At 47.2% G+C, this 16,117-nt stretch overlaps 1 protein-coding gene across 1 annotated transcript in view; it reads left to right on the top strand.

The window, feature by feature from the left end:
* CHRNA4 (cholinergic receptor nicotinic alpha 4 subunit) overlaps window positions 1–16,117 on the top strand; it is a 102,916-nt gene that overhangs the window by 72,474 nt on the left and 14,325 nt on the right. Inside the window, exon 5 of the mRNA XM_084854384.1 lies at window positions 4,206–5,589. Within this exon, the coding sequence (XP_084710510.1) occupies window positions 4,206–5,589 (1,384 nt within the window). The remainder of the gene's footprint in view (window positions 1–4,205; window positions 5,590–16,117) is intronic.

The raw sequence follows: 16,117 nt of genomic DNA, 5'->3' as shown, positions 1-16,117 counted from the left end.
TGTACACTTGCACACATATAAACACACACACACACACACACCCACACACACACACACACAGACAAGCCTGTGGGTTCCCTTGCCAGTGCTAGCAAGGGAATTCCTTCCTTAACACCGAGAAGGATGGGATTCTGCTTCTAGTGCGAGGAACAGCAGGCAGTACTGCCATGGCAGCAGATGCAGGGGAGGGCGGTCTCACTGATGGGCTGCACTGGCTGTGTTTTTTGCATCCCTGCTCTTGGTGCTAGGGAGGGTGCTATTGTACTCATGTCCTGCTTGTGGGCTTCCCACAGGCAGCCAGTTGGGCAAACAGAATGCTGGACTGGATGGGCCTTTGGTCTGATTCAGCATGGCTCTTCTTATATTCTTTTGGTTCTGCCATCAGATGTTGGAAAGCTGACCAGTGGTAGCGGGGCCTTCTCTGGAGTGGCACCCGAATTGTGGAACGCTGTCTTTAGAATAGGATCGAGCACACAGGTCACATCCCTCCAAGCACCTTATCAACAGCCTCTCTCCTATAGCACAACTGCTTTTTCAAAAGGGGGGAGAAACCCGCACTTACAAACCTTATTTGGAAAAGAAATGTGCTCACCCATGGGCTGTTGTAGGTATACTTGTTTAACCCTCCAACAAGCCATGCTGCCTGGGTTCAGATGACATGACAAACCATAGCAACCCCTCGCTGGGGGTTATATTCAAAATGGTTGCTCACACATGCCGCAATCCACCGTGGCTTAAGTAAGTTACGGTGGGCTACAATGTTTGTGTGAGCCTGGTCACTCTTTCATTCTGGCTATCACCCATCAGCATTCCCTCCTCCATCTCTCTCTCTCTTTCTCTCTCCCTTTTACTCACTCACACCACACCTCCAGCCAGCCATACTCCATCCATCCATCCATCCATCCGTCCGTCCATCCATCCTCTCTCTCTCTCTCTCTCTCTCTCTCTCTCTCTCTCTCACACACACACACACACACCAGGTATCCATTATGCATGCATACATACATACAGAAATACACAGACACACATGTGTCCCTTTTTCCTCCCCCTCACTGCATGCACACACAAAAACCCTACTCTCTTTTTCACAATCCCTTCCAAATCCCCCCTGAAGTCTCCTCACATCATTAGCATGCATGCACACATTTTGTATTTGGTTATGTGCACACGAGTATGGCAAGTCAGATGAAGATAGGTCTACATTCCACCAAGAAGGGAAGAATGATGATTAGGGCTCAGCGACTAGACTGGAGTTTGGTTCTGTTGTAATTATGAACAGGGAGTAGAATTCTTCCAGACAGGAGACTAGACAGGCGTTTCATTTGCTTGCAAGCAGATCGCATAATTAACTTGCCCAGCATGTAGACATAATATGTGCCATTGTGAGGTCCGTAAATTTCTATCACAATCTATCATCACGAAAACATCATTTGAAAAGTCTTCCCCACTGTGGTGCCCACCACATGTTTTGGACTACAATTCCCACCTGCCCCAGTCTTTGTGGACAATGGTCATGGATGATGGTGGTTGTTGTCCAAAACATCCGGTGGGCACCAGATTGGGGAAGGCTGACATAAACAAATATGCTCCCTAATCTGATGATTCATGTGGGGCTTTGATGGGAATGTAGCATACTGGCAAAGAGGATGAACTCGGAATCAGGAAGTCCCTTGTTCACACTTCACCCTTTCTCTCAACCTGCTACTAGTTGCATTAGGGCAGCCTGCTACCACTGATTCTCAGGTCCCCATGTATAATTTGACCTTCCTTGCACAGTTATTTTCAGGATTTGTGAGAATATATGGAAAGTGCTCTGAACTCTTTGAAATGCTTTGTGCCCAATAACAACAGCAACAAAAAACACATTGTTTTTGTGTTGCCATTAAGGGGGGGGCATGGAAGTTTTTTCCCCATGCAGGAGTTTTGATTTTCACCTCAAAGAGATCTGCATGCAGAGCTGCTCTGGAGAGCCTCGCTGGCCCTACACGTCCACTGCAGCAAATACCATGGTGGAAGAATGTAGAGCCAGTGTAGTGTAGTGGTGAGAGTGACGGACTGGGAGCCGGGAGATCCGGGTTCTAGTCCCCACTTGGCCATGGAAGCTCACTGGGTGACTTTGGGCCAGTCACAGACTCTCAGCCCAACCTACCTCACAGGGTTGTTGTTGTGAGGATACAACGGTGAGGAGGAGGATAATGTAAGCCGCCTTGAGTTCCTTGCGAGAGGGAGAAAGGCGGGGTATAAATGCAATAAATAAATAAATAAATAAATAAATAAATAAGAAAGGCTAGTGGGGCTCTCCGGAGCACCCGCTGGTGGTGGGGGATGGCACAATTTGCTACTCCTTCCTAGGGATGTACAGATTGTGTAAAATACATTCTGTCTGTGCTTTGCAGGTTGTCAGGCACCCTTTCTTCTGTTGTCCGCTCATCAAGGGAATTGGGGGTTTTTAGTTTCCAAATTTGCGCAAAGTCGCACATGCAAAAATATGCAGATTCCCACACAATGTGCAAATCCCCTCAAAATTCACATTGCCATGATTTAGCCTATAGGGGAAGTGTGCATATTTGGCCAGTTTTTAATTTAATTTGTGTATTTTTCTATGACGAAATTTCTGCAAAATTCCAAAAGGTTAGAAAAATGGTCTGCAAGTCTGCGGCATCCACCCGACAGGGGCAAAGCTGATCCTCTGCAGAATTCACAGGTTGGATTCATGAAAATATGAACTCATTTGGTTCCGTTGTGGATTTCTCCAACATCCCTACTCCTCCTGCTTTGCTGCCTGAAACGGGGTCTTCACCCCTGCCTCACAGGTGGGCCGGCCCTGTAGAACTATATTTATTCACATTCCTCCCTCGTTCCCCTTGCCTTTCCCCCCTGCTTGTTCCTCCATTGTTGAAATTTAGATTACAAACTTGTTGGGACAGGGATCTTCCTTTCCTTTCACTTGTACTACCTGTAAACCACCATTTATAGTGACAGTGCTAAACAAGCAACTGATACAACTTTACACCACTTTGCAAGTTTGCAGGCACTCTTGAGACTTTTAATGCAATTAGATTCACATTTTTTTGAGTATGTGCATTTTCACTGAAATATTTGTACGCTTGAAAAGGTTTTGTGAATATTGCCCCATGAGATTAGACCAGTTAGCAAGTTCATTTATGAACTTCTAATTAAACCCACAGCCTTTAGCAAGCACAACAGACATACACACAAATGTGAATGGAAAATGCCACAAAATATGTACAAAGCTAAAATCAATAGGCTGTATTTGTCTGGCAAACATCCAGTCAGCAATAATCAATACCACCATAAGAATAATTTCTGAGTTATGCTGCATTAGCTTGTATAAATGAAGACTGAATTTGAGATGATCTCCATACAAAAGAGGCTATGAAAAGAGGTAATATTCTTAGTCCCCATTTCTAAGCAAGTATTACATTTTCTCTAATTACAGATTTAAAAAAGTTAGATTTGCAGGCAAAACATCCTGGATAACATTTTTGAAAATACACTATTTTCCAGGTATTTTAATGGAAATGTCATGCCATGAGATGTTTGTACATGTGTGTGAGTGTGCACATGTTATGGGTGATTTTATACACCAGCGTGCAGCAACCTTGCACCTTTCAGATGGGTTGGACTACAACTACCATCACCCCCAGCTAGCAGACCTTTGGCCACACTGGCTGCAGATGATGGGGGTTGTAGTTCAGCCTATATGGAAGGTGTCAGGTTGGCAAAGCCTAGCATACACATTCACACAAGACTCCTTCACCAAGCATGTTTGCAGAGGGCTTGAGTGGAATCAAACCTGACAGATTAGACCAAACCCTACTCATGCTAAGGAAAGATTCAATAAGTGCTGTGTTTAACAGGCCTGGAAGCAAAGGATCAAGAGGGGGGGAAATCAGTACAGCTATTGCCTTGATGAATATTGTAGTAAAAATACCTATGGGGGAGATGGGGACATATTCACCTGCTTCCTAGGCAACCAGGTATAGCACCAAACACAGTTCACAGAAATTACTTTATTCTATTTATTTAATATATTTATATACGGCTGACCATATTTAAATATGTCTCTAAGCAGTTAAGCAATGATCTACTCACCCATAGCTCATTTTGGGGCAAGTCAAGAGGTATGTAAAAAGACCTTCTTCTGATTATCCTCTGTGTGTTTCACTCTCCTTTTCTCACAGTGCAGATGGGGATTTTGCAGTCACCCACCTCACCAAAGCCCACCTGTTCTATGATGGCCGGATCAAATGGATGCCACCAGCCATCTACAAAAGCTCCTGCAGCATTGACGTCACCTTCTTTCCTTTTGACCAGCAAAACTGCACCATGAAGTTTGGCTCATGGACTTATGACAAGGCCAAGATAGACCTGGAGAGCATGCACCGCCATGTAGATCAGTTGGACTATTGGGAGAGTGGAGAATGGGTGATCATCAACGCCGTGGGCAACTATAACATCAAGAAGTATGAGTGCTGCTCAGAGATCTACCCTGACATCACTTATTCCTTCATCATCAGGCGTCTCCCTCTGTTCTACACCATCAACTTAATCATCCCTTGTCTACTGATCTCCTGCCTGACTGTCTTAGTCTTTTATTTGCCTTCAGAGTGTGGGGAGAAGATCACTCTTTGCATCTCAGTCCTGCTGTCTTTGACTGTCTTCCTTCTCCTCATCACCGAGATCATCCCCTCCACCTCCTTGGTCATTCCCTTGATTGGGGAGTACTTGCTCTTCACCATGATCTTCGTCACCTTGTCCATCATCATCACGGTCTTTGTGCTCAATGTCCACCATCGCTCCCCTCGCACCCATACCATGCCAGACTGGGTGAGGAAGGTTTTCCTTGACATCGTCCCGCGCCTTCTCTTCATGAAGCGCCCGTCAACAGTCAAGGACCACTGCAGGAAGCTCATTGAGTCCATGCACAAAATAGCCAACTCTCAACGGTTTTGGTCAGAGGCTGAAGTGGAACCCAACTTCACTACCTCATCATCCAACAGCCCTCAGAGCAATGAGCAATCTCCCACATCCTCTTTTTGCACCCATCTCGATGACCAAGCCAAGCCACAGCCAGTGTGCAAGTCACCATCTGGCCAGTATTCCATGTTGCACCCAGAGCCAATGCAGGCTAGCTGCACATCGCTCCAGCCTCCCTGTCACACACTGGGAGACTCTCAATCCAGCTCTATCTCCAAAGGCAGGTCATTAAGTGTCCAGCAGATGTACAGCAGCCGAGGGGATGCTGAGGAAGGAACCATACGTTGCCGATCCAGGAGCATCCAATATTGCTACTTGCAAGAGGAGTCCTCCCAGACCAATGGGCAATCCAGTGGGTCACCAGCCTCTCCACGGTGCCACCTTAATGAGGAGCAGCCCAGAGCCAAAGCCACACATTGTAAATGCAAATGTAAAAAAAATGAGTCAGCCAGCACATCAAGGCCAGGGAGCAAGACTCTGGGCATGAAGGACCAGCCGCTTTCACTGATGTCGCCTGCCTTGAAGTTAGCAGTGGAAGGTGTTCATTATATTGCAGATCACTTGAGAGCAGAAGATGCCGATTTTTCAGTAAGTAAAAAATTGCTTATTTTCATCTTCGTCTGCTCACTGCGAGTCAAAAAACCCAAAGCTATTCACCCCCAGATCCTATTTTCTAGGACTACTGGTGTTGAGCTGCATGTTCTCCAGCCATGGAGGCTGGTGGCTCCAATGTCAGTGGGGCGGTGAATCTGCTCCAGGTTTCAGTCGGACCAGTCAGAAGTCTGAAGGAGCTCCCCAAGGTGCTTCACATCCAAGGTGTTTCACTGCCCCGCTGACATTGGAGTCACCAGCCTCTGCTGTTCTCCAGCCTCAATTTTTGCCTCAAAAGTAGTGATGTAGGGGTGTGGGTGAACACCTCCCCCCTCAAACTCTAAATTCTAACCTTTCCATGTGGTTTTCCACAATCACCTTCCCCCCACCATTTTCCTCCTTTGCTGCCTCTTCAACATCAGTTTTTCCCCTCTGTTTCATTCATCCTCATGTGATTCTAGCCAGCTGGGAATCATGTGCTGGATGTGATGACATCCCAACAGTATGTTGCTAATTAGATTTAGACATGATATGCTGATGCCACTAAGGGTAGATGAAACCTATTAGCATGAGAAGAGTGCTGTAGAGGTCACATGGCCCATCCCAGCCACTCAGGGATTACTGAATGTACTGAAGAGTTTCTTAACCCCTTTGCAGTGATCCCCCAACAAAACAGGGAAGAGGGGAGAGAAGTCCCTTTTGATTCTGACAAAGCTTTCTGTTGAACTCCCTCTACCCCATTTCAGCTCAGCACTAATTCCTACTATTACTGTTTAACAACTCAGTCTTTTCCACACATTACACAAGCACATAGAGTCACACCTAATCCTGGCTCATACATATGTACAATTCCTTGTTCCCACTTGATCATAATATACATTTGAAGTGCACACTTAAAATGTCATGGGGGACACTTCAAAGATTCAGCCCTTATTTCCTGCCTGAGCCTATAAGGGTGCAATCCTATGGCTGCTAGACAGTGGTTAGATGGCCATAGGATTTTTCAGTTTTCGTGAACTGACGTCTGAGCCCACGCTCCGAGGTCACTTCCCAGAAAACTGCTTCCCCACCCCTGCCCCCACTGCCTAAGAGGTGTAGTTCATCCTGGGCTCCAGGCTCATGAGAGCAGTGAGGAATGGGGGGAAATGGGGCATTCCCAGGGGTGGGAAGGGGCGGGGATGGTGGAAGTGTCATTACGATGCTTCCTATGTGCCGTCTGGCCTCCCCTACCCCCAAGTGCTGCATTTGTGGCTAGGCAGCTGAAATGCCACGTTGACCATGGTATCCTCCTGGACCGCCTGGAGGGGTTGGGCATTGGAGACACTGTATTGTGGAGGTTCCGGTCCTTCCTCTCTGGCAGGTACCAGAGGGTAGCACTGGGAGAGGAGGTTTCGGACCCGTGACCGCTCACTTGTGGGGTGCCACAGGGTTCCATCCTCTCCCCAATGCTATTTAACATCTATGTGAGGCCACTAGAGGCTATTATCAGGAGGTTTGGGATGCGGTGTCATCAGTATGCAGATGACATGCAGCTCTACCTCTCGTTCAAATCTTCACCAAGGCTGGCCGTAGAATCCCTGTCCAAATGTCTGGAGATGGTGAGTGGCTGGATGGGGAGGAATAAGCTGAAGCTGAACCCTGACAAGAACGAGGTACTTTTGGTGGGAGACAAGAGGAGGCTAGGGGATGTTGACCTGGTGTTGAATGGGGTACGGCTACCCTTGAAAGACCAGGTCCTCAGCCTGGGGGTCAGTTTAGACTCCCAGCTGTCCATGGAGACTCAGGTGTCAGCTGTGAGCTGGCAGCTCTGTTCCAACTCCATATGATACAGTGGCTATACCCCTACCTTCCCGACCATTTGCTCCAATTGGTAGTACATGCCCTGGTCTCCTCTCGTACTGTAATGTGGGGTTACCCTTGAAGACAGTTTGGAAGCTGCAGCTGGTACAGAACGCGGTGGCTTGCCTGATTAAAGGCAGCCACCGGCAAGATCACATCACTCCAGTGCTGAAGGAGCTGCACTGGTTACCAGTTGTTTTCCGGGCCAAATTCAAGGTGTTGGTTTTGACCTTTAAAACCCTATATGGTTCCAGCCCAGCCTATCTCAAGTAGCGCCTCCAGCAACACCAGATAGGCTGCTCAACAAGGTCAGCCTTGGATGGCCTTCTCTCTGTCCCATCAGCCAGGACAGCTAGGCTGGTGAGGACAAGGGAGAGGGCCTTTTCTGTGGTGGCCCCCACTCTGTGGAACTCCCTCCCTAGGGAACTCTGCCATGCCCCCTCTTTAATGAGCTTCCGCCACGCATTAAAAATGTGGTTGTTCAGGCAGGCATTTGGGGTAGGTTAAGGTAATTTTAGAAATGTGATGTTTTAATGTTGAATTTTATTGTTTTGAACTGTTTTTATTGTTGTACGTCACCCAGAGTGGCTGGGTGACCAGCCAGATGGATGATACATACATACATACATAAATACATAAATTCAATAAATATGCAGGGTGGCTGGAGTGCGGAGGAGAAGATCCCCTCCATGCTCTGCCCTCTCTGCATTGGATAGGCGGTTGCCTCCAAGTTTGGAGGCGGCCACCTATCCCCATAGGATTGCGCCCTAAGTGATGGTGCACAGATAGCAACACAACATAGACAGGTTCAACAATCATACCACAAAAGCTCAGAATTTGTTGTTCAGCCCAAATCACAGAATCTTGACGATCTTAGAATCAATCTTTCTTTCTTTCTTTCTTTCTTTCTTTCTTTCTTTCTTTCTTTCTTTCTTTCTCTTAAGCACGTTTCAAGATATACTTTTAAAGTGTGTGGACAATGCCTTGTAAAGTCTCCAAATGCCCAGCGGGGTATGGGGGAAAGGATCCAGTAATCAGGTGACCAACATCTTACAAAAGGAAAATATAACATTTACCTATTCCTGCAGGCATAGTTTTCAAATGGTTCACTCATCTGTTGGCTGGTTTTACCATTTGAGCAATTCATGGATATTTTCTTCTGGGCTGTGTGTGTGTGTGTGTGTGTGTGTGTGTGTTTTCTCCATGGGTTTTACAAGCCACCTCAGCGGAGTGGTAGAATAGAAGTATTTTAAGGAAACTGATATATCATCAACTATTCATGGCCACCCTTTATAATTCTGTATTTTCACTTCAGTGGCCGCAATGAGGCTTTAACTAACAGGCTTGTTCAACTCAGCAATGCAACATGCTATTCACTGGGTTGGGGCGGGGGGATGAGGTACCACTGAGCTCAAACTGGGAGCACCGTGCAGTTGAGGCTGGTGGTTCCAATGTCAATGGGGTGGTGAATCCACTCTGGGTTTCAGTCAGAACCAGTCAGAACTCTAAAGAAGCCATCCGACATGCTTCCACACCTTGGATAGCTCCTTTAGAGTTCTGGCAGGTTCTGACTGAAACCCAGAGCGGATTCACTGCCCCACTGACATTGGAGCCACCAGCCTCCAGTGGCCCCGTGGTATAGTGCCCCATTGCTTCTGCACCCCCAGGATTATTGGGGAGAAGGAGAGACCTGCAGGCATTTCTGTGCGGGCAAGGCCCTCTTGGGCTTAGGAGTCAGGTGATTCAGAAAAGCCAATCCCGCTCCAGCAAGGCCCGGAGAACTCTCTCAGTCTGGGCAGCTTGTCACAGGGAAAGCCACAAGGCTGCCTCTTTGTGCTGCCTCTTTGTGCTATTTGCCTCCCACACCAGTTTCCTATCCTGCCTCGCTCTGCCCAACTCAGCCCATTTGCTTTGCCCTCAGTCATAAGACTTCCAGATTTGGCTTTTTGCTCCCTGTCAGGGTCACAACCTCCATTCTTGTCTGCCTCCTCTGCTTTAGGTCACTCCTAGCCTTTTCAGCTGCAGGAACTTGTCCCTGAAGAGTCTCCAGTACTGAGCATCTGATGCTGGGTCTTGCCTTATATTTCTTTATGTCTACATTTAGTGCACTGCAGTCTGCCGTGATAGATTTGATAGCTGTCTAGGCTTTCTTAAAACACCCCCCCCCACCACCACCACCAGGAGGAAACTGTACATTAATGATAGAGGAGAGAACCGCTCTTTGAAAACAAATCACATTGGAGAAGGTCTACCTGAATTCCCAGGGGCTCACCTGGAAACCCATCGAGCACTGAGCACCAGAATTGGAGACGGCTGCACATGGCAACCCACATGGATTCCAATGGCTGTTGATAGTGCCGAGCTCTCTCACAGGACTGAACACCAGATACCGTTGAGTGTAATAACCCACCCCTAAAGCTATTATCTGGGAACAGAAAGGCTGCACCTTGCAAGAGGCAGATAAAAAGCCAAAGGAGGGAACTAAAAAGGCAATCTTCACTGTTTATTTGGGGAGACTTGGACTGCGTTTGTCTTTATAGATAAGCCACCAACAAGACAGGGAATTATCGTCGCCTCTGTCTACTATTGATAAAAATGACTCTGGGGACTGAGTCTGGGAAGAATGACACAGCAAAGGAGTATTCGTGGGGGGCGGGGGGGGAGCTCAAAGGCCAATCTACTTTTCCCTTGTGGAAACTAAACTTCAGATTTCTACTAGGAGGAGTGGAGCAGGCAATAAAACATACTGCGAAATACAGCATAATCGAACCAATAAATTACATTCAAGCCTTGAAAAGTTTAATCTCTTCAACCGTAGGGTCCAACAGAACTGATAAGATTGTGCTCCCATTTTTGTATTGACAAATATCCTGCACTAGCATGACCAAGGTAGTTTCTGATCTCAACCAGGCTAAAGGCCAGATGGAGGCAGTGGGGGCTGGGGGCTCCTATTTTAGTGGGGCTGTGAATGCATTCTGGGTTTCAGCCAGAGTTCTAGAGGAGCTATCTAATGTGCTGAACCTATTTTGGGGATAGGGAAGATAAGGAAATCACCAACTGATTGGAGGTTGGGGAAGAGGAAGTGGGGCTAGGGAAGGGCCATCTGGGGGACACCACAGGGCTAGACTGGGCCCACTGAGCCTGAGTTTCTGCACCCCTGATCTAAGGGAACCTAAAGCTGCACAGCCACTACCTGGCCTTTCAGATATGATCTTAACACAGTAGTAGCCATGACCCTGCAGCAGAAAAAACCCTTTGACGCACATCCTCACATGTCTTAATAACAGAACTAGTTCCATTTGCTGGAACTCACAAAATGATTTGTTCCATGTCGGGTCCCCCATGATTGCTTATAATGGAAGCCCTTTTTATTTTACTTTTTGGTTGTCTGAGAAATCCTACCACACATTTCTCATAAATATCTCTCCTCCTGACGTTAGTGAAGAAATCACCATCCTGTCAATATTTTCCTTTACTCCATTCTTTCTCACCTTTAGTTTGCCACATCAGACAGTGAGATGAAAAAACTTACTACTCAGGCGCATCTTTTTCCATTGCAATGATGCTTCTCCCTTTTGTGTTGCATCATGGTCCTTGGTGGGAATGCTCCTTCCACTGCAAATGTCAACACAATTTTGTCCGCTATAAAGGACGGGACCATGATACGATTAATCTGATGGAAGAAAGATAATAAGACAACCCACTGTGAGAGCGAGGAATCAAATTGCAGGGAAATAAATTACCACTGGTGACCTTGGGTTTTCTGCAACTTTATTGGCAAAAGGATATAGAATCTATAATGCTAGAATATATTGGTTTTGTTCTTTTTGTGCAGCTGAAAACAGAAATTGCTTCTTCAGCTTCCAGCACTACAGGGACTAAAGTAATTTCCCCAGAAAACTGTGTCAAAATGATCTTAAATAATCCTGTGCCAGTCTGTAAATATGTCACATTAGAATTAACAACCCCCCAAAATCAACCCCTGTACCAAAGACACCCAAATTTGGCCCCAAGAATGTAGTTTTCAGGAATGGTGCAAATTAGGAAGATGAACATAGGAAGCTGCCATATGCTGAGTCAGACTGTTTGATCATCTAGGTCAGTGTTGTCTACACTGACTGGGAGAGGTGCTCCAGGTTTTCAGACAGGGGTCTTTCAGGGGTCTTCCCCAGAGTTACTTGGAGATGCTGGGGATTGAACTGGAGACCTTCCACTTGCAAAACATGTACTCTGCTACTGAGCCACAGCAATGTTGTGTGTGTTCACTCATTCTGCAGGATGTAAACCTCTTCTGAGTGAGAGACCGGGGATCCTGTGCCCAGACCACCAAGTAGTAGGATTGAGCCGAACCACTGAATTCTGCTCTGCATAGTTTTGGTGGAGTACTGAACAAAATGCATAATGCTCTGGAATAGATTCTGCATCCCTCCTGTGAGCATGCTCCAAGGCCTCTGTCTCTTCCCAAGGCATTTGCTGATTCCTTAGCGTACCAGAGGCCTCAACACAGCAGATCCTTGGCCCAGTCTGGAAACTCTTCTGTGCAAACAGCTGCCTTGAGTGCCATTTTGGATGGAAAGCCAGGTTACCAATTAAACACATGAATAAGAAGGAGCCACACTTCTTTAGTGGGGTTACAGTCTGGGTAGAACTGTCCCATCCTACTCCCCCACCACCCCATGCCTGGCTTCTCAAATTCACCACCTAATTTCAAGCTCATCTTTGTTGCCTTAAGCTTTAGAATGGGGCTGTTGAACCACATTCCAGTGGTGGGCGGGGTTGAAAGCAAACTGGGGTGGTGCCAAAATACCAGAAACACCAAACATACCAGCATCTTTTAGCTTAAAGTTCTTACTGCCCATAATTAAGCCTTAGGAGAGGCATTTCAATATTTTTGAATGGGAAAAAAACTGTGCAAAAGCCAGGAAACCATCCAACCATCAGCAGTCGGTGGAACGGGAGTGAGACCAGGAGAAGGGGGCATGTCCATTTGGGGAACCCCAGAGGTCTAGGGATGGCGGAGAATTTCTCCCCGAAACTTCGGGGGGCCAAGCGCCAACGTGTTCGGCCCCCCGAACAAGTTTCGGGGAGAAATTCTCCGCCCCCCCCGCCCCCCGCACCACCCCCGGGATGGGACTTACCTTCGCCGAATGTCCCTCCCAGCGGCGGGTCTGGCCGGCGGTTCGGCGGGTGTTTGTGTGGGGCAGGAGCGGCAGCCGGTCTTTCGACCGGCTGCTGCCCCCGCCATTCCAATAAAAGAAAAAAAAAACGCCCCCGTGATAGGCTACGTGACGATTAACGTAGCCTATCACGGCTAGATCTGCAAAGTCAGCCATGATAGGCTACGTAAATCGTCACATAGCCTATCGCGGGTGACTTAAAAAAAAAAAGCGCGTACGGATAATGGCGGCCCCCATAGGGAGCCGCCATTCGCGTTCCTTATTTGGTCGCTATTTGCGTTGCCCTTGTTTTCGCCGTAGTCTACGTAAATCTTTACGTAGACTACAGCGACCAAATAAGGAATGCGAATGGCGGCTCCCTATGGGGGCCGCCATTTGCATACACGCTTTTTTTTGTTTTAAAGTCACCCGTGATAGGCTACGTGACGATTAACGTAGCCTATCACGGCTGACTTTGCAGATCTAGCCGTGATAGGCTACGTTAATCATCACGTAGCCCATCACGGGGGCGTTTTTTTTTTTAAAAAAAAAACTTTGGAGTTCGCGGCCGGGCGAGGCGAGGCGAGGCGCCTCCTCCCCGGCCTGAATTTCGGCCGGGCGAGGCGGGAAGCCTCCCCCCCGGCCTGAATTTCGGCCGGGCGAGGTGGGAAGCCTCCCCCCCCCGGCCTGAACTTCGCGGGGGGAGCAGTGAAGTGCCTCCCCCCCACCGCGAACAAGCTTCGAGGACAGGTAAGTGACTTTCGTCCACCCCTACAGAGGTCCAGACTCGGACCCCAGGTGGGCAGGATTTGGCCCACAGGCCCAAGGTTCAACTCCCCTGATATAGAAATTTTCTTTTTAAAAAAGTGTAAGCTAAGATGGTCAGAATTTCTGGAGGGACAGCTGTGTTTGTCTGTTGGAGACAAAGGGTCTTGTGGCACCTTAAAGACTCTCTGTTGTTGAAGATGGTCAAGATGCTGAATTCTGTGTTTGAACAATGGGGACAAAAAAGACACGTAGTTTAGATCTGAGCAGGTGCCATTGAGCAACCCATGTTTTCTTGCTGTCTTGGAAATGTTGGGGATGTTGGGGATGTGGTCTTGTTCTGCATCATAAATGGGAGCAATCAATCCTTGAGAGAGGGAATGAAATGTTCTAGTATGAACTCAAGATGAGAGGACTGATTCATCCACCTTTGCAGACATTACAATGGAATGTCGTAATTACTGGATGCAGAATGGCTTTCCCCACCCACCTCAGTGATTCTGGGGCAGCCAGAAATGGAAGGACTTCCATAAAAAACACCATGATGCACCAGGCCTCTTAAAGACAGGCTTTTTGTGAACAGTTCCTCTGTATAGTGGTGGGGTGGGATAAGCTAATTTAAGCTTCTCCCTCACCATTTTGCCCATAGAAATCATTTCTTGAAACTCCTATTTGCTGCCCAGGGGAAAATATACAGATACCACATGGGCCCAATCCACTTTCTGCCCCCCTTCCTCCAGCAGCTGCTTTTAATGTCTTTATCAAAACATGGGAGATCCAGGCATGGATCTAGCCACATTTAGCCCCCAATCCCAGTGAGTTCAGTAGGATTTACTTGGAAGGAAAGATGCAGATAAAGATTGGTCTGAAAACCTCTTATGAGTTTTAATAAGTCATCACTTCACAAGGCGGGTCTGTCTTCAAGTCCCTGATCAGAATTCTGCTGACATTCCACTGCCACAGAGGAAATGTGGTTCTATTAAAAGTAAATAGTTGCTTTAATTAAGTGATTGGGGTTTTGTTGTTGTTGTCGTTGTTGTTTTGTAAAAGAAAAGAAAAGAAAAGAAAAAGCAAAACTAGAAGGCAGAAAGCAAGAGTGTGTTCCAGAGGTGGCTGTTTGCAAATTACATTTGCTGGGTGCTAGTGACCTGGGGTGGTTTGGGTCCATCCTTGTTTCTCCCACTGTAAACATTGCTAGGCCAAAGGCTCTGTATGATCCAGGTTTGGGGGCAGCCATCTTTGGCCAGTCTAGAACAAATGCAGAGGAAACTGTAGTAATGGATTACTGTTAAGTGTGCATTGTATTCGGCTAGATCTAAAGAGGCCACCATATTTTTTTTTCCAATTTCATTTCTATACCACCCATAGCCATCAGCCTGTTCTTGTCTTTTACTTTACTTGTCCTATTCAGTGCAGTTTTGTTTTGTGATTCAGTAAACAGGTTGTGATTTGGGCTTACAAAAGTGAGTCGAATCTTGCTTCTTTTAAAAGTGAGGAACTTAAGAGAAACATCTCCACAAATTTACTCACCAAGGCTGGAATCCTGTGCACATTTACAATGCCCCAGTGAACTCCAGGATGGGTAACAATACTAAAGGATAAAGTCCATTAGAATGATTAAAATCCTGCTTCCCACAACCCATGTTTTCTAAAAAGAAATCCTACTAATAGCTGTGGGTCATAATGTTGGCCGTAGGCAACCTAGGCTGCAACGCTATACACCAGGGGTGGGAAACCTGTCACCCTTCAGAATACTACACCTCCCATAATCCATGACCACTGACCATCCTGGCTGGGGCTGATGGGAGTTGTAGTCCAACAACATCTGGAAGGCTGCTGGTTCCTAACCCCTGCTGTACACAGCTACCTGGAAGTAGACAGGCATAGGATTGTGCTGCTACAGGACTAGCAGAATGAGGAGGCCCAGGTCCCTTGGGACCAGGGACTTGAGAGGAATCCAGAAGGCAGAGGAAGAGAACCCAGGGGTGGCAGCCAAGAGAGAAAGAAAGAGGGGGGGCAGAAATGAGAGAAGACAGTGCATTTAAGGTACAACAAAGTATCATGTATTTACGGATTTCCATTGCTGGGAAATCCAGTTCTTTTTTGACTCGATGGAGTTCTGCAGTGTGTACAACTCAATTTGTATTTGTGAGTCAAGCTGTGGGCTTTCCCTCAAACTCCAGGAACTTTTTTGCACCTTTTTCTCAGAGGTTCCCCAAGTTGCGCAAATTTCTGAGCAAATTGTGCAAATTGCGGCACCTGCGGAAAAAATATGCAGCATGCCCAGAAAATTTGTGAACTGGCTCAGCTCACTATAGACTGAGTCAGGCACTGCAGCAGCAGGAGCCAAAATGAAGTCCAGAGGTCCAAACCTAGGAAAATGCATCAACCTCCACCCAATATCCCTACATGTATTCATTCCGATGCATTTCAGCTGCAACGTTCACCAGGAACAGTGATGAAACAAAGAAATCCACTGTTTTTTATATGTGCTCTAATAAATCACTTTGAACAGAGCACACAGAAGATGCAGAGAGTTACCTGCGGCTAGGGATGGCACGGAGGCCTGACTGGGTCCAGGGTTCTTTTGGGCTTCCCTCCCCCCACCTGCAGCCCCGGGCTGTGCCCACTGAGCCCCTGACCTCACTCACCCCAGCTCGCGCCCTTCTGGATGCTCCCTGCACTCATCCAGAACCATTTGTGAGTGCCCACAATTTTTTTAATGAAAAAAGGAGGTCATTAAAATGCGCATATTTAAATATGTG

This window comes from Heloderma suspectum, chromosome 4 (genome assembly GCF_057233095.1).
Source record: "Heloderma suspectum isolate Gila_16-S chromosome 4, 16-S_ref, whole genome shotgun sequence".
In the NCBI taxonomy this organism is placed as follows: domain Eukaryota; kingdom Metazoa; phylum Chordata; class Lepidosauria; order Squamata; family Helodermatidae; genus Heloderma; species Heloderma suspectum.
Note: the sequence above shows the minus strand (reverse complement) of the source record. Positions and strands in the feature narration are given on the sequence as shown.